This window comes from Coturnix japonica, chromosome 3 (genome assembly GCF_054131305.1).
Source record: "Coturnix japonica strain WE chromosome 3, WE-NBRP24, whole genome shotgun sequence".
Taxonomy (NCBI): domain Eukaryota; kingdom Metazoa; phylum Chordata; class Aves; order Galliformes; family Phasianidae; genus Coturnix; species Coturnix japonica.
Window position 1 is genome coordinate 31,108,586 of NC_140665.1, and position 20,109 is coordinate 31,128,694.

The 20,109-nt window shown below is 34.9% G+C and overlaps 1 protein-coding gene across 2 annotated transcripts in view; it reads right to left on the bottom strand.

Annotated features, from left to right (window-relative positions):
* The window catches only part of TTC27 (tetratricopeptide repeat domain 27), a 90,625-nt gene that overhangs the window by 2,311 nt on the left and 68,205 nt on the right, over positions 1-20,109 (bottom strand). For both annotated transcript variants that reach the window (XM_085543240.1, XM_015857781.2), the window contains 7 exons: positions 18,614-18,841; positions 15,349-15,447; positions 14,227-14,279; positions 11,285-11,450; positions 5,625-5,822; positions 1,762-1,873; positions 1,027-1,127 (listed from right to left, as the gene is read on the bottom strand). In XM_085543240.1, coding sequence (XP_085399366.1) covers positions 1,027-1,127; positions 1,762-1,873; positions 5,625-5,822; positions 11,285-11,450; positions 14,227-14,279; positions 15,349-15,447; positions 18,614-18,841 — 957 coding nt within the window. The remainder of the gene's footprint in view (positions 1-1,026; positions 1,128-1,761; positions 1,874-5,624; positions 5,823-11,284; positions 11,451-14,226; positions 14,280-15,348; positions 15,448-18,613; positions 18,842-20,109) is intronic.

The window sequence follows — 20,109 nt, forward strand, 5'->3', positions numbered from 1 at the left end:
CTACAGTCATCTTCAGGCTCCCATTTTTCTCTCTCTCCCTCTTTTTTTTTTTTTTTTAAATAATGTTGTGAATCATAACACAACATAAAAATTGTGACTTTTTTTTCACTATATTCCTATGACTTACATATGTTAGTATCTGTAAGCACAGTTAGTTATGGATCTCAACTTATGTCTGCTTTACGTAGTTTTCTTAGGCTCTTATCCTTAAAACTGCAGGATTTAAAAGAAAGCAAAAGTACAGTTTAACACACTGGTGATGGATCAACACTTTGTAACCCAAGTACATGTTATAAAACTTACACTCTGTAATTCCCATTTATGAAACCCCCCACACAGCCAGGAAGAATAAGATTTTAATTGCACTTTGAACAAAAATGTATTCTCTATCAGCCCTCAGTTAAACAACGGCAGTGTCTCATGCTGTGAGATACACTCTAAAATTAAGATAATAATGGTGCAGAAACAGGCTCAGGTCTTTGAGTGACTGGCTGTGGAGGCACAAACTGCAGCTCCAAAAACAGAATGTAATTCAAATACGATAACTTTTTCCAAATAATTACTATCTGAATTGATAAGATATCCATAAAAACCCAATTAAAATGAGTTTCTCCCTTAATAAATAACTGTGATGCAAAGTAGTCTGGACACACTTCTCTCCGTCTTAGAGGTTTACAAACCATTCCTTCTCAGGTTGCTCCACTCCTCCCCGTGATTATTCATGCTAAGGGATAAGTCTTCAAAATGACTGATTTCTTCCAAACATTTCCGCTCAACACTAAATAAAATTCTAACTCAGTCTGAAAGATAGCACTGAAAGTTTATAACAGTAGGTTTATTTCAGTTAAATCCTTGTGGGAAGAAGGTTAGTAGAAGTCTATGTACAACTGGAATCCTTAGTGTAGAGGTGAACACCTTTCTGATGATTCACCAAGACAGGAAGATATTATTTTGTCTGTAAATGACATAAAACAGAAAACCAGGTGCCAGTAACTTAATAAAGATACATAATTCAAACATTCCTACCTTTGCTTTGGATGACAAGCCACGTAAGTTAAGTCGAGCTGAAGAAAGTATCTGCAAAGCCTCCTGATGATTGGATTTGTTCTTACTGCATTTTATAGCCACTAGAATCCAAACACAGAGGAGAAGGACCCCAAAACAAAAACACATTACCTCAATAGTAATCCTTAAGAAAAAGCAGTTGATTAAACATACTTTGTTATCACCTATACTTAATATTATACTTAATGTTTGAATGTGGTATTCCTTTTCGGGATATTCAAAAAGAATGCCAAGTACTTCCGGGAAAATTCCTCTAAAAATAGTAATTCTATGATAGAATTCTTCTTAAACACATACTACAGTACAGTTAATAGTCTTACTGAGTAAAGCATACATACAACTACCTACCCCAGAGATGCTAGCATGGCACTGGCAAATCAAATGTCATAATTAGAGAACTGAAATGAATTACAACTGATGCATTTACATTTGAACTATGAAATTGCTGTAAGACCATTAAATACCTTGGAAAACAAGCAATTACCATTTTACCATTCATGTTTGCTTACTCCATGTTTGGAATGTTCTGTTTAAGAAGACTCCAAATAGTAGCAATAAACATAATGAATGAGGCAAAATTTTATTACTTTCCTTAATAAATGTTGTATTATCATGTACATTATTACAATGTACATTGTATTATCATGTACATTATCATGTATCATCATGTATAAGGACTTTTCAGGTAGGACATACCATGTGCAATCTCTATGGCTCCTTTTGCTACTTCCTTAAAAGCAGAAACATCTTTCTCCCAATCATTTGATTGAATTTCACATTTATGTGCCTTAGTAAGACACTGCAGTGACTGCAAGGAAGGAAAGAAAAGAAGATCAGTATTCAAGAAAACAAACTAGGAGACTAATTTAGTTTTAAATGGATACAAATGTGGTAGTCAATCGAGAAAATAAACATATCTTTACAGTGCTTGATATTCTGCAAGTTGAAGTAGCAATGGTAAGCACCAGCTGTAACACAGATGTTATTCACCAATACTGCATCTCAAGTATGACAGGCATATAAAGTAATATGTATCTCATTTTTATCTTTTAAAAATCTGTCTAGACTGATGGATGTGAACCATATTTGCTAAGGCATCATAACTGAATGCACATGAAAAGGGAAAAATACTTGTACTCACACTGAACGGTAATTTTGTAGCTATTAAATGCAGAACTGAATACATCAAAAGCTTTCTTTCTATATATGTGTGTTTGGTTCATATTTTACAGACACAACTATTAGTTGCCATACTGCACTGGTTCTTGGTGTGAATAAAATAAAATGAGAAAGTAAACAATATTACAGGAGGGTTCTCTATTAAGAAAAAGCATCTGACAAGGAGCAGGAAGATGCATGGGGAATAAAAGAAAACAACTGTTTTCTTCTGGTGTGAGGACAAGAAAAAAAATGCTTCAGTCCATCTCATTATTGTAACTTCTGTTAACTTTGGATAACAAGAGAACAAACCTAGTGACTCTGCACTAGAATTAGTACTCCAGTAGCCAGAAGAGGAAACAACCAGTTCATGAATTAAACTAAAAGTTATATTTGAATGTAGGGAGGTTATGAATTGAAGTCAGGACTACAGCTACTCCAAAACAATAAGCATTCAGTATTCATAGAAAAATCTAAGACAATTTATTACATCTCTGAGCTTATTTCACAAAAATCTACTTAACTAAACCACAGCATATCAACAAGGGAAAAAAGTAAGAAACAAATTATTTTTTGCTTTCTTATTTTGCTTTCTTTCTACAGCGAAAGAAGTATAAGAGACAAATGCATGAGAAAGATGCATGGCTTAGTTCAGTAACAACTCTTGAATCGCTTATTTTTAAAAACTTTAAGTATTATACAAAGGAAGAAGAAGTTGTCAGTGCAGTACATGTTCCAGAGCACAACAAAGCCTTCTGACTGCTGAACAAGGATGGATGAAATCTGGGCACTGTCAGCCCAGAAGCTTCTGCTTTTTCCTCTCCCAGCAAGAGTTCCAACCACTACTGCCCAGGTGACTGAACTGCTCATGCTGAATGTATGCAAGTGTCAGTAAAGGTGTCTAAAGTCAAATCAGAGCAGATTATTTCTTTCTTGGAACAATCTAGGTTATAGCTGTTGGTAACAGTGGGCAGCAGTAGGAAAAACATCCAAGAGAACAGTTTTTACAGTAGCCTGATTTTAATCTTAATGTGTCTCAGTCAGAGCAACAAACTAGGGCATTTTGTTGTCAGAGAGGGGAAAGAATTCAAAATCTTGTTGGTTGGTTGGTTGCACTTCTGGAACCTAAATTTACCTGGAAGGAAAAGGTTGTAATCTGGGGAAAGTTCAAGGAACAAAAAGTTTTCAGAATCCAGGTAAGCTGCTTAAAGGTTGGAAAGAGTCCTTGGTGGGAAAGGTATGTACTGGGTTTAGGGCAGCAAAGAAAGGAGTTCTCAGTGAAGCGGCAAGTCAGCAACAAAAGTCAACTCCTTACAAAGTATAAGACTAAATATATTCCAGGTTAAAACAAACAAGTTAATAGCTTTCATTCCTAATGTCCATCTAACTGATTCAATGTATATATATCTGCTGTAGACTCAAGTGACTCATGGTGTCAGATATGACAGCAGAACAGAAAGGTAAGCAAACAAACAAAAACCACCAACAACAAAATCTCTACAATAGCCAGACATTTAGACATCAGACAGACATTATCTCAAATTAAGTTCTAGGGAAAACATGGGCTAGATATAATTAAATCTGAACTAAGTAAGGTATTATGGTATGGAATAAAGGTCAAACCCTACATTTGTAAGAAGGAACACAATCCTATAATATATCTTTTCCCGTTGCTTTGTCCTGTGATGCCACGAAATAGTAAATAATACCCTTTCAGCATTCATTGACCTTTTGAACAATAAAAATGGGTTGAAAATTGCAACAATATATCTGGAATTGTTCTACAGATAACTATATTCACTTAATAGCTGACATCACATGACACTTCTGGCAAATAAATATTCATGTTTTTCAAATTTATATTTCATAATTTGATATCTGAGAAGATACCAATGACTATGTAGTATTTAAATTTAAATTGATTTTTATATTTGTTTGTGCTGTGACTGTAGACCGTTCTGCTCTTTCATGATTCATCTCTGTGCATCACACTAGGAGACTTGGATATACATGGAAACATATCATAAGTATTTATAAACATGACTGCATTTTTCAGGGCAAGCTAGGCCGTATGTTCCATAACAAGTCTGATGAGGAAACTCAGTTAAACTAAGTCATGTCTACTCCACAAATTGAAACCATGTTTATAAGTGGGTTAGTGAAAAATACTGTGATGTAACCAGATTCTGAAGTGATTACATTTATAGTATAGACAGAGCCTCTCCTAGTTTGCATGTCTGAGTAAGAATCTGTGGATATATTACAGGATATTGCAGAGTCTGTATTTCTGAATACTGAATAGGCCAAATCCCTTTTATTGTTCAGTAGTAAAGAAAAATGGGGGCGGCAAAGAAAGAAGTTATAATGGACTTGAGAAAGGACTAAACAAGGCATTTCACAGGGCAGAACCTGAAAAGAGACACACTGAATAAGGCCCAAATAATTCCAATTTTAACAGCAAAGGCATACAATTTGTGGGCCCAAACTTATGGGTAATAGACTTGACATCAAGTAACAAGCAATCTTGTGGACAGACATTTTTGCCTTGGCCAAAGGCATACCCTGTTAGGAAACAAATACTGACTGCTGACCTTGTGTATTTTCAGCTTCACTGAAGATCTGATAACCTGTAAATATCTTTGGAGTATGCAAGGCTATTTGAATTTTGGAAATTCAACACCAAATGCAAAGTACTTTCTAGCATACATAAAAGTAAACACTTGGAGCAGCACTGAGTGGTTAATTTGGGAAATGCATACATCTCAATGTTCTGGGAAGTGATAAGAAAAAAAGATGGAAGTTAACACAGCTAAACCACAAAGAGGTAATGGGGGATCCAACAGTTTAACAGGCTAAGAATTACAAAGCTATATTAATTCCATTTTAAGCTATGTAAGCACAAAGCACTCTAGTGCTGGAGACTGAGTAACAGATGTTCTTAATTTTTTCTTTGTGGATCCAAAGAATTGTGATGGCTTACGATACCACTGGATCATGCCATTATGATTTTTTCTTTTTTTTTTTTTTTCCAGAAGGTACCATTGTTTCTTTTCAGAATCAAAGATTTCTATTAAAAATAAAAATATATCTATTAGATTGCTGCCAAGAAAAAATTCAGAATATGAATCCAGGACAATGAATGTGTATTGTGTTGGGATGCTTTAAACCTTGATAAAAGAGATAGATTTTTAAATTAAAAAAAATGATGTAAAATATCTTGCTTTTGTTGGATAATAAAAATGCATGCTGTAGAAACATGAAAAACAGAAGATAAGCTTATTGAAACACTACAGCAAAACACATCTGGAACAACGGCATGTCTTATTATAGTACATAATTTGCTGGAAAACAGAAAGTTTGTACAGCATGTATCCATAGCATAGAAATCAGAACACATTCACCTTTTCCATATCTTCAATGCTATCGTTCTGTCCATTTCCATAAAGTTGGGCATAAAGTCTCCAGATTTCCCCATCATTTGTCACTCGTGAAGTCACTCTGCCCAACAGCTCTTTCAGTTTCCCCTTCAATCCACTTGCTGCTTCTCCAGTACGACCTCCTATTCCATCCACTACTGCCCTGACCAGAATAGCCAAAACCTTAAATTAAAAGCAACAGGAAAAATGGTTTATTTCAACTCAAATCAACAGAAGCATCAGTATAAAAAACAAATGTAGCACCATATAGCAAATACAGTATTTATTAGGGGAATAATTCAACCAATTTAAACTTCATTTACAAGATTCTATGGCTGGAAAAGATAAAAGGGTGAAAGATCTAAGACACAAATGTCAGGTTTCCCTGACAGGCTAGCATGAAAGAATGGCACAGAAAATTATGGCAGCATTACAAAGATGTTTTCACTTTGTAAAACGACTGTAAAAAGATCAGTAAACACTCTGAACACAGTAATGAGGTAATGGAAGACACTGTTGTTCACAGGACCTCTGTGTTTAGTTGCCGTTATTGATATATACCAAATGAGATTGAAAACTGGAAAGCAACTCATGCTGCCCTGGAAATTCTGTTTAATGCATTTCTGATGAAGTCAGTCAGTTCAATGAAGCTTTTTACAAGCACTCATTTAATGACACTACTTTCTGAGTCACTGACTTGAGAAGGTGGGCTCTGACCTGAAGAACTGAACACTTGCACCTGCTGGTGAACCGAATGGGAGCTGTGCTTTGCATGTATGAAATGTTGCAGTGTCCCAGAAACAGAAAAATAACAAATATTTGTGTTTTGAAGAGGTGGGCACTCAAGACAGTTTCACTGAACTTTAGTTCTCAGGAAAACTGAAATAACATGCATAAATAACAAAGGCACTGAATTAAATCAGAAGAAAATAAAACCCAAGTAAGCTGTGACTTACTGGGAGCTATCTTTCTTGTGCAGCACACAAGAGAGATCAAGAAATAAAAATAAATGGAAGTCTCTTACTACTGGTATTGATAAAGGTAGGTTAAAAAAACCCCACTCATTTCCCAACTTCAATGCTCCAGGATTTTTGTCCACAAATTCATATTTACTATGAAATCACATTAGTAGTAACTATAATATTAATCAATCAATTTCAACTCTAAAGCTGGTTTGTGAATAACCTCAAACCACACAAATATACTGCAGCACTAGAAGAAGTAGGGCAGAGGTGCATCCTTGTGAACCAAGACATAGCTCACTGGCAGAAAGCAAAACAAAAATTAGCTCAAAGTATATTACACTTGAAATAAAAACGTGAAGTTTAATAACTCTGATACTTTATTTTCCTAATACAACTTTTCTTAGAATTACTCAGTTAACATGTATCCTAAGAAATAATTACTGACTTCAGTGAAAAACAAAGAAGAAAAGCATCCTTATCAAATTGAAATAGCTGGTAATGTTATGAAATAGATATATATAACATAAAGTAAAAAAGATAAAATGAAACAAAAAACCTACAATCACCCTACGTATTTCCCCAGTTTCTTTTCACAGGCATTACCAAAAACATCTGAACATCACCTAAATGCAACCCTCGCCCCCAAAACAAAATAGCGTATTCTTCATAAAATAAAGTTTTGAAAATAACATTGCATTTGTGTTTTTGAAACGAAAGGAATAAAACCTATCATTAAATGAATCCAGTGTTGCTTAAATATTTGCTAGAAAAACACCAGGAACATAGAAGAAGTATAAGAAGAAACATTAAACTGTGATCTGTTTTGAAAAGGAAGTAAAGCTGGCCCTGAGGATTCATATATGTATGCATGACTTCTCAATCAATTTCTCAGTCTACAGTATTAGAATTGTTCTTCAACACTGTGAAAGTTCAGGTATACATCACCTATAGTTTTCAAGAGTTCTATAGACAATATTTTATATGGACGTGAAAAAACTTTCTTTGGTTAATAGGATTTAGCAACTGAAAAGTAATTCTTATTCCAAAGGAGTTCATTATTTGCTTTCTCTTTAATCATAATAATCTTTTTTCTTTTTTAATTCAGCATACAAGCATTAGCATTACAGAAGTTAAAATAAAGCCAGTGTGAAACCCCAAATTAAAGGGTCCATTAAATACTAATTAAAGGGTCCATTAAATACTAATTAATGATTAACACTACTTGGCTGTGCCCTATTGTTAAATAGCAAGTGAACTGTGCTAATTGTCAACAAATATTAGCAGTCCAACAGAGCTTTCTATTTTAGACACTAGCCTTAAATGTTAGATGTTAATTTATACCTTAGAGAGAGTTAAGCTTCCATATGCACCGAACTAATGAAGCAATGCTCTGCTGCCCAGGATCCTACACTAGTAGGGTTTGTTTCTTTTGCCTTTGTTAATAAACTATGCCACGCAGGATTAACCATGCAGAATATCTGTGTTTAGTATGTCACACCACTTGTATTCTTCTTGCTCCTTTTCTTTTGTGAATGCTAAAGACCCCATCTGGGCATATTAACAAATATAACTGTTTTTAAATGCTGAGACTGGTATCAGTCTTATTTACAAACTGTTCTCCAAACTGCTCCTTTCATATAAAAAAAAAAAAAAACACAAAAACACTTCATCCAACTTCTTCTAGCTTAACTAATGCAAATAAAGATTGACAGCGCTCAATAAGAAAGGAACTCCCAGATATCAGATCCAAAATGACAACTCTGCAGCCACTGAGCTTTCCCCTGTGCCCTCCCAATCCCCAAACTGAAGATTAATTATAAAGGACAAAGTGTCAACTCTTGTTCTCTCTCCTCAGAATCCCTTTGGAACATGCTCTTGCAGATTCTTATTAAAAGCAGTCTGGCAATATGAACCATTGAAACAAAGACAATATTTGATGGAAAGAGTAACAGAAAAACTTTTTGTCAGTTTCTCAAGAATACGGAGCTGTGGAGGAGCCACTTCTCCATACTTCTGAACTCATTTTTTTTTTTTTTCACAGTGCAGGATGGAGATCTGGTTTCTGCAAGCAACGTAGCAGAACAGCTTTCCCACCTGCAAAACAACTTTGTTATTCACAGAACTGCAGCTTTCCAAGTAAAAAAAATATAATAATAAAAAAATACTCTTGGCTCCAAGAAAGGGCATATGGTACATAGCAACGTCATTAGCAGTTGCAGAAATCTCTCAGCTGTTTTTACAGCCTCTGACTAATAATTCAGAGGTTTAATTGACAGTTACAGCAGGTAAGGCTTTTTCATCAGGCATTTTTCAGTGACTGATCCTCCCCTGCTGAAGCTGCAAATAATTCAGCAGGTCTGCACAGTTTATTGCATAACAATAAAAGTGAAGTCTTCAAGTTATATTTCTCAGTAAGTTCATGAATAAAAAAGCAGTTAAAGAAATTCAAGGAATTTTAAGAACTAATAGGAAAGGAAGGTAAAAAAGCATGCTTTAAATATTATAATGGATTATGAGGAAATGGGGACTTCTGAAAGTACTTCCTTTGCCATAATCTTTTATTGTGTTGTTCATCATTTATATAAATAATGCTTAAGCTCTTCCTTATTAAATTTTGCCTGCAGAATCTGAACATTCATAAATTTGCTTTCATGATATTCCAATCTTAGAATCTTTGCCACAGCGATAACATCGGTATTAAATAATTACAATAACTTAGAAGTAAAAATTCTTAAAAGTTCCTTTCTGAATTCAGAATTCTGGTGGAAAAAAAGAGAGCAATGACCCAACAGAAACCACACAGAAAGATAGAATGCAATACTTTTAATAAAAGAAATCAGTGATTTACAAATATGATTGCTCTAACTACACTAACCAAGGACGTTTCAAATTATAAATTCAATTGTACACTCTTATTTGATGCATTATGAGTTCAAGAAGAAACCAGTTGAATAAGAGTATTTATGCACTTTCTTTCCAAATTCCAACCTTCTACTTTACCACTATATAGCTTAATAGCATATCAATTAAAATCTATGACTACCACAAATAAGAAATATAACCCAAGAAAAGACTGTGCCTGTGTTGCATGGAAATTGAAGTACATGCTTCCATTTACTCAAGTTCCCAATTCTGTTTCATTAAAATACAATTGCACAAGAGGGTGACAGCGTATCTCTAATTAGAAAAGGCTAGTTGACAAATGGGAGAGGATCATAAATTGAGCTTAGTAAACAATCTCAACAGTTTTATGCACTTCATTTTTGATGTTGCTTTGTTATGGAAACATTCTTCTCTTCCTTGTAAAGGCCACTGATTAAAGCCTTTCTAAAATTCCTTAATCAAACTCTGAGCTTTTCCTTGGCCAACAGTAAAATACTTCTATGTGAGAAAAGCGTATGAGGAGTTACGCTGAGAGCCATAAAATGTATTGCATAACACAAAGTTAAAACCAGGTTGTAACTAAAAAATTATGGTATACATAGCATATTTATAATTCTGGGTAAAAATAATAATGCAAGATTAAAAGTTTTAAGGGAACAAGATGAAAAAGTTACAGAGCAAAACCAGAAATTTATTGGAGGCAATATCCCCAAATGCTTTAATATCCAACATAAAACTTGTCAGTAACCAATTCAGTAGGAGTATGTACCATCTCCAAATATCTACAATGAACAGAAACAGGATGTTTGATTCCTACTCAGACATCAATCAGAAAAAAGATACAGTTGACCACCTCTAAAAATATTTTTAAATTAGCGCATAAGAAAACAAGCCTGAGGCCTCCCAAGCCCATGAACAAATTATACGTTTCCACAACCATAAGTAATCTGTTCCCTCACCTCAACACTGAACTCAACCACCCAAGATTTACAAATGCTCCTTTAAATCATTTTATGGAATAAGAAAAGAGACATATCCCCAATTCCAAAGACCAGCTACAGCTGGATCCCCTCACCTCCGCACTACAGACAAAATCCCTAAGCGCTCATATGCAGTTCACTGATAATTCTGCTGAAGGGATTCTCCACGTTTCCTTTCAGATTCACCTTGCTGTTTTCACTGATAGCACAGTGAAACCTGCTTAGATCAGAATCTGGTTTTAGGCAAGGTAATATCATTAGCAACTGTTAAAGTAGGCTTTCTGAATTTTATCTAAAGCATTCATTTACAAACAGAGAAATTAACTGAACTAAAAGTGAAAGATGAGCAAATTGTCTCCAGTATTTTCCTTTGTTCCACATTATTAAGAATCAATGTTCTAACTAACACATTCAATCCATGAAACATAACTCACTTTTCAAGAGATCTTCTGTGGAATTTTCAGTCACATGGGAAAAGCTTGCCTTTTTGTAAGCTTAATAATGTATGCTATTTTTGATACCAACATATGCAAGAACAATGTAGAAAGATGATGATTTTGTTTAGAAATAGAACTGAAAATTGCCAGTTTCATAGTTAGCCTTCTGTAAAACCTGAGGCAGTCTGAGGATGAAAAGGCTCGCGTGCTCATTTTTATTTTAAATACTTAAGTCTTATAGTGCAGATAAAATAAAATGGCTTGGCTACATAACTTCACTGGTATGTGCACTATCATTACTGATACCAGTATCAGAAGTAATCTCTCTCTGTCTCAAAACTAAAAACATACAGAATGACTTAACATGAAAACTTCCCCACCTGTGTGTCCTTGTACTTTTCTCTCAAGTCCATGAGCCGATGATAAGCTTTAATTGCTTCTGAAAACTCTCCAACATCTGTACTTGTGAAAAGATAATTCTCCCAAATCTGCCAGTGCTCGTAGTTGCACTTGAGCGCTTCCTGGAGGGTTCGAAATGCTTTGATTCTAAATAAAATAGAAAAATGAATACAAATATATTAACAACAGCTGGCATTGCATCAACTAAAATGCTGGCTATTTTTAAGAAAAGCCTGTTTAAAACCCACTGTAAAAGTCAGAGTGAATAATTTATGATATTGGTATTTCCTTGTTTTCTCTTACCAATTACCTCCCGTCCTTTCACTCCTCAGCATGCCGAAGTTATGTCAGCTCTCAATTACACTTTGGCAAAATTACATATTACATAACACAAAAACTCAGTAAAATAATGCCATCTAAATCAATTTTATTTTTTTCTGAATTTTTAACTGGGGACCATGACTAAATAACCCAAAAACAGTGGCAGAACGCATTACAAAGAATTTGGGAAGGCCAACTTCAGAATTTTTCTTTTCACAACCGAATTCATAGCAAGTACAGAATGATGCGGACCCATTTCGTCATATAAAAGCTACTTAAAAACAATAGCTTTTATTTTTTGCACATGGCAAATATAAGTACTCACCAAACAAAATCCCAGTGTTTTTAATTATCTTTTCTTACGTTAGATGGAAGCTGTACTTACACGCACTGTTTCCTTTCTCTGCTAAATGCAGTTGCGACTGTGGCCCCAAACACTATTAGCATCCTTTACCAAAGGTGCTGCTCTGCTGCTCACAGTGTACTATTTTATAGAGGCAGCACAAACCACTGTGGACTAGAAGTGACCAGAATACTTCCTGAAAAGCCAGTGTCAAGTCAGGAAGTATCTTCTGTATAGTTTTTTCCATATGGATCTATTCTAGGCAACTCCTTACCATTCCCCACTCCAAGCACTCAGAAAATTTTCTGATGAACTGAATAGTAAAGTCTGCTTTCATCACAACTAATTTTTTTCTTCAGGAAATTCAGAATACAGAAAACTTGTGAACTCTTAAAAAGTAATGAAAACCGAAACACAACAAACCCCCATTCATTTGGGAGTCAGCAAATTGTTTGCATACAGTCTTCAAAACGACATTTACATTTTATATTTGTCTGTTGTATGAGACTCTCTTAAGCCTTACCCAAATGCACAACTCTTGAGTGGGACTGAATTAAGAGCCTTGCTGCAGCAAAATAAAGCAATTAATTTGGGTATCTTCCTTCCCCCCCCCCCCCCTTTCTCAGTCTTCTCCTTCACCATATATTTTTTGTTGGTTAGCAGGTTTGAACTATAAAAATCTAAGCTTTTGCTGCTACTTGCCCCCTCCAAAATAGATCATACAACAAAAATCCTTGCTCTCCAATTGGATTAAACTAAATCACACAGTCTTTATCTGTAAATGATTACACAGTAAGTTTGGAGATGCTATTGCACAGCAAATACAGGCTACAGTTCTCTATTAGCATATAATGCTGACTTTACACATACTCCTCTATCACATGATTAATGGGAAAAACAAGCTCAAAAGTTACCCTCCTTTACCATTTTAGATAAAATATCAAATAGTTCACATTTTTAATGCATTTCTCATGCTAAATCACAAGTAGATTCACAATTATAAAATCAAATTGAAACCAATCTCTCATTAGTTTCATCAACCTCATAGTTGCTTTTTCTGCCTATTCATCAATTTGGATTTTATGTACATACTTATTTTATGTATAAGCCAATAACACTGAGCACTTAATTTATCCTTTTGAACTTTATGGGGAAAAAAAAAAAAGAGGAGCAATCTATTAAATGAACTCTTAAGAAGCAGCAGCTTTCAGCGAGGAGAGTTATTTTGGACTAAGTCATCTTATTTTTATAATCATCTTTTATATAATCTTATTTTTACAAAGCTACAGATAAATTAAAAGAGAAGACAGTATGATTTTATAATTAAATCATGCATTCTCTTAAGGCAGTGCTGAAGATGTGAGGAATGACTGAAAAGGTAAAACAAGTTATTGATTTCTACAACTCCTTTTAGTCTTAAGCAGTCATTTAACTTTCACTTTCTCCTCCTTCCTGTTCCCTTTACATCTTGAATCATTCACTGAACTTATTTAAAATATTAGTTACTCCACATGTTCTTTCTATGAAAAATTACTATTCTTTGTTGCTTTCCTATTTTTTCTTATGACTACATAACTGTATAAACTGTAACCAGTGAGTAAGCTTTTTATCATTTCATTTTTTATTATTTCATTCACTGGGGATGAGTTATAATGTGAAAACTTTTCTTAAATGCTAAGTTATTTCAGGTATTCTGTGTTTACGAGCAACATCGATTATACTGAGTTGAAATACAAAATAAGAAAGGCAGTCCTTTTCAGTCAAAGCTTCTTGTACTAATGGTTGAATTAGCAGGAAAAGAACAAGTGAGCTTTCATGTGTGTAGATATCCATTTGCTTTCACTACATTTAACTGCCTCTTTTTCCTTTAACTCTCCTGAGATTAATTTGGTATGAACTGATACATGTATGAATAGATGACCTGTCTGAAATGGATACATCTTCTTAAAATACGCAAATTAGCTCCCAAATTTAATATGAATGTTTTGCTTTGGTTATAATTACTACATCAGAATACACTGAACAGGACAAAAAGTATAAGATGAGAAGTTGCTACTTTTATAAAGTTTATGAAAGTGTACTTCCTGCAAAATAAACTTATTAATGACTTGACCCAGAATAGAGAACTAAAGGACTGAAGGGATAAAAATTATGAAAAATGAGTTAACCACATCATAGGAAAAAAAAGAAAAAAGAAAAAAAGGAAAACCAATTATTTATTTTGGAAGTAGTATGTTCTAATTGTTTTGAAGTACTCACTTCTGCTTTAACCTGATATAAGCAGTCGATAAATTGTTCCAGGCCTCAGCATTCTATAATGAAAAAAAGAGAAAAAATACCATACTTAACAAATATATGTAAATGAAGTACTTCAAAGTATCAGGTATACTATCATACATTAATGTACCATATGTAATACATGGCAAGAGGCAAATACACTCCTTAAAATAATCATTACATTAAGATAAATAAATAAAACTGATTATCAAATGCTTTGGCTGAAAAGGATTACACAAAGCTCAGTCTTTCTTCTGGTAAAACCAGCAAAGCCACATGCTGATAAGTACCTGCTCATCACCTTTCAGTGCTGCCAGTTTAAAGCTGCACCATTGAATTCCAGGAGTAGAATCCCGGTATTGCAGTGAAATGTACTCTTGTTCAAAGGCCATCCTCAGGATTAGGGGGCATTTAAATCATCTTGGAAACGAAAATGGTCATGACATTGTTGCAGATAACTGTATAGAGATAGGTTTCATCCCCTATAACTAAGTACCATCTGAGCATCCTTTAATCACAAAACCAGCACAGAAGTCAGTAGGCCTGGTCATATCAACACAATCAAGTACAGGCTCCAGTGACATAACTGAACACAATTAAGGAGTAAATCTATTGTATTGAAACAAAAATGTCAATAGATGAAAAAGGCAAATTTCCAGTTTAATACAAGGTTATCTGTTTGCCATTTTTTTCCCTCAAGTTCTTCCCATTTTATTAATAACCTACTCTGTCATCATCTGTTGCTCTTTCATTTTTTCCCCCAAGAAAAAAGAATGCCTGCAATATAACCACTTATTTGACATTTTTCCTTCCCACAAGAGCATATGATTACTTAAAGGACTAAGTGTTTCTATTCAGTATTTTCTCTCTCTTCACCTCTCCTTGTGTTCCATTCTCTCTTCTTTTATAAAAAGAAGGACAAAGTTAAGTATGAGGCAAGAATTCTTATGATGCCTAATGACAAAAATATAACCTTTATGCACAAGTTTATTCAGAGGGCTAAAGTTTAAAGAAGTTTTTCATTATTGCTCTGCTTGTTTATAACGCAAACATCCTTGTTGCTTTTAGATAAGCCATCTGAATTGCTTGTTGAAATGTACATACATCTGGTTCCAATGTCACACAGCGCTGAAAGGCTTTGGCAGCACCTTCATAGCCTTCTAAAGCAATGTATGCGCAGCCCAAGGAAAACCATACACCTAGCTGGAGAGAAAAATGGAAGATTACATATACACATATTTCTGCATGAAATGAAACACATTGCCTTGATGCCCCAAACCACACTATTCTTGTTGGTTTTACCTGATTTTCAGTTACAGTACATCGGAATAAATAATATCCTATACGGAGAATATAGGAAAGCTTTAGGTTCCAGCTTTTAATAAATACTGATAACAAAAATGTTGACTACACTGAGACTATTTAACCATACATGAAGTGTTCTTTAACAACATATCTGCATTTAGAGAAGAAAGGAACAGTTATATCAAGGTTTTTTTGCTGTAACATGTGAAAAATTCCTGATCACATTATAGCATTACTAAGTCAAATGGTAAATACTAGAAAAAATACTACCTTATTTTGAGGAAACCTTATTTCACAAGAAACATTTCTGATGTTTCTGATCAAGCTGTTAGCTCATATGATATAACAAGGCGGGAATGGTTTTAAACTGAGACAGGGGAGGTTTAGGTTGGATATCAGAAGGATGATTTTCACTCAGAGGGTGGCAATGCACTGGAACAGGCTGCCCAAGGAGGTTGTGGATGCCCCATCCCTGGAGGCATTCAAGGCCAGGCTGGATGTGGCTCTGGGCAGCCTGGTCTGGTGGTTGACGACCCTGCACATAGCAGGGGGGTTGAAATCAGATGACTGTTGTGGTCCTTTTCAACCCAGGCCATTCTACAATTCTATGATATGCATGTCACTGTTTACTTTTACAGGATAACTGGCAGATATTTTATGCAGCTCTCTCCAAATCTGTCCAATTTTACTGTCTTTCAGCCCCAACTTAAAATCTGTAAGAATGCCTGATCTGGCTGAATTAATCTGAGTTACCTGCTATGGAATTTATTGTTAATCTGGTTCAATACCTAGCTGAGATCCCAGCATACACATGTATTACATTCATCTGTGCCACGTCTGGAACCCAGCCAGGCAATCTTCAACACATCAAGAAATGAAAAAGCCTAGCATTAAAAATCTTTTTGTATTTGGGAGTATATGTTGGATAGCTGATCCTTGGGTCATGTGGATGCAGAGATGGTTCTGCCAATTATATCTGCTCTGCACAATCAGGAATATCTACTTTTCAGCGTAGCTTGCCTGTTACTTTTTTTCCACGATCCTTAAACTCATCATTCTGAGAAAAAACTGCATATGGATAAAAAACAAATTGTTTCTCAAATCTTAGAGGGCAAAATTAGCAGGAAATAAAATTAGTCCAACCTCATTTTTTAGTCTCCTATCCACCCAGTTTCCAAGAGACAGCACTCTCAATAGCTGCTACCAGGTTAACTCCCCTCTCTGCTTTCTAGACTGATAACTCTCCGGGCACGAAAAACGGAGTAAGAGAGAATGATCAAAGCAAGGGAGACTAAGGGAAACTTCATCCAAAGTTCAAAAAAAAGTTCTGTCAAGACTCTGGAACTAGGTTAATGTTCTTTTTTGGAATTCAAAAAAAAAAAAAAAAAAAAGTGTTGGTTGGCAAAAGGTTCAATTCTCACTTTTGATTGGAAAAACACATGAAAATCATCTGTGAAATTTTCTACTTTTCAAGACAGAAGACATTGACCAGCAGAGGAAGGAAATTTTAGGCTTAGACTCTGTCAAAAGCAGTCACTGGGAACTTCCAGATAAGGTTTTATCAAGTCTGTATGATTACAAAATTATTTAAGTTTCAATACTTCTCTTATATTAGTGGGAACATGGTTCCAAAATAATTGGTTAAAAGTATAACTGAATACTTAAAATAAAAAAGCAATTTCTACTATTTAGATAAGGAAAAATACATGTTTTTGTTTTGTTTTGTTTAGAATCTAGTAAGTTCTTTATTGTAATACTTGTGTGTTGATCTTAGTGTTAATTCAGAAACCATTTATCACCTGCAAAGCGAAATCAGTCTTTGGAATTAGTAATTAACGTTTTAAGAGCTCTACTTGAGCGAAAACCTACCTGAGTACCTTCTTAATTACTCAATTTTGGAAGTTTATCTGCCTTGTAATTTAGATTGCTTTGAATGCATCATGCTGACAGAACATACTACAGTTTAAGAAAGTACAGAGACTTGATTTTATCTTTTCCAATTAGAGATTCTAGCCAACTCTTCATTATGTTACTTTTAATATTAGAAGAGGAATGAGAAAGAAACTCGTTGTGATTAAGGCTCAGTGTATTGTCCAAAGCTTTAAATACCAGACATAGTTGATGGTAAGCTAATTTCTGAAATATGACTGTATTCCCAAAATTGAGAGAAATCTCTTCTTTTGTCTCACACCCAGGAAAACTATCCTGAGAATTTATGAGCCAAATAGTCTAACATAGAATATGATTATTCTCTACATGCAGACTGGAACATGGTGGAAAACAGCATGGGCATAAAAAAGGTGCCATGAACATGATTTCCAGAAAATTCAAGAATGAACTGACCTATACAGAGAACCATACATTGTTTATTACAAAAACTAACAAATCTGTAATTTAATGATCTGTAAGCTTTGTTTTACACAGTCTTTCTTTCACATGTGGAGAACTCACTGCATGAGTTCTTTCAACTCCTTTTCCTTCTCCTCCACTAACCCACTGGAATTGTCTCAGCCCATCCTTGCAAGATGCTCTTAGTGAAAGCACAAGAGAAATGCAGCTGTCATATATTAGGCACACACAGAAACAAGTCATTCTGTGAGCAGTAGTGCTAACGAAGATGGGTTTCAAATATATTTGAACTGTGAGATTTTAATCCCTTTGTTGATTCTCCAAAGTCTAATATGGTGGTTGGCTTATATTGCAGAGACCTACCTCAAAGACCTCCGCCGATTTTGGCTGACAAAGAGTACATGGGTCTAAAGGAAGTCTCACAGAATGGTTTTATCCATCAGACATTCCAGGGAATTGCTACAGTTTAGAATGATTTTTTCCAAAAAGGTTTCTGAAAGCCACTCAAAAGAAAAAAAGCCTTTGTGACGTAGAGTCCTTATTTACCTTATGAAGCATTCCCAATTCATTAAACTTTTTCTAAAGTGGGAGTGTAGTAATTATGAGGATTACAAAACAGTCACTGTAACATTTCTGCACAGAACTTTTAAAAGTGTCATCCTTCAAAACTTAACACACCAACTACAATATAGCTGTAACTGTATCATTCCCTGACCTGCATAGGGTTGATCTGCACTGAACGTTCAAAGCACTCTATACATTCCCTGAATTCCCGGTTGCGGAGATGGAGGAGGCCTTTAGAGCGCTGTGCACGGGCACTGCGGTGCCTGGAGAGCTCCCAAGCCTTGTCATAGCATTGGTGGTCTTTAAGAACATCACCAAGCAAACAATACAATCCTGGTGTTTCTTTCTTCTCTAGCTCTCGCCTCAATATTTCTTCTGCCTGTTAAAGAAAAAAGATAAATCAGTTAATTGCTGGAGAAATTTATTTTCAGTTAATCACTTATCATAACACATTCTATTTTAGTACCTTGTAATCATTAATTAAAAATTAACAAATGGGAACAATCAAGGTATCTTGATTCAACATGGAATTAGAGGAGAAGTCTAGAGAGAATCAAGTTCCAAGCTGTCCTTCAAAAATAAATAACAAACAAAACCACAAACACAAGACTCCTGTATCAACACGATATAGAGGCCTTTGGTTTAATGCAAACTCCTAATTTTCTATTTTATGTATGTATTCTCTCTCAAGACCAAATACCAGTCCAAAGCATCAGATCTATACTCACCTTATGACAATGTAGTATCACCATTATTAAAGTACGTGCAATTCTGCTAATCATCTGCAATTGTCATTGTAGTTTATAATCTGTCAATTTCTTATTCTATAATTACTCTTTTCTGAAGACAACTGTTTCCATTCTGCAAGGACTGCTCCAAAAGTGATGCCTCTTTTTTTGTTACGTTGGTCCACACCATCAGGGGCAGATGTTGCTGTTAAGGCAGTAGAAGTTGAAACTTCCAGCCAATACTTCATTATGTTTTGTTGTTGATGTAACACATGGCAGCAGAGAGGTGGTCTGACAGAACAGTGTCTGACACTGAATCGCATACAAAACAAAGGTATGGAATTTAATTCCTCCATGCAGAAAAATGGCACCTGTTGACATTCATTGATACTTGCTGAAGGTTCATGGAGCCTAAACAGTGGATGTGAGCACAATGAGGTGGTGGAGCTTTTCAGCAGAGTTGACAGTAACAGTGGGTCACTTGTGCTGGTACAGATTTTTCTGAGTGTGGCATGCAGGCTTTTGTTCATCACTGCTGAAAATGCAGAACTAATGGTGGTGACTGTGTTGAAAAACAGTGTTTTGTAGCTGAGAATTTGCTCTATGAGATAGCATTGTTGTGCTCTTTGCATCTGTTGAGTTTCCATGGAAATAAAAGGTGTTACTTTTAGGGCATCCTACATATTATGTCTGAAGATGCATCTAACTTTCATACTGTTATATGAATGCTCAAGTTTAATAATATTCAAAATATGTACAGTATTACTGAACACACAAGCTAGATCTCTCAGACAATTTATTATGGTCTGTAACCAATTTTCAAAAGCTCTTTATCTCAGTGTTGCTATCTCGCTCTAACAATAAAATTATTGTTTCTCTTTTAAGCAAGAGATAGTATTCTTACTGTGGCTTTTTGAAA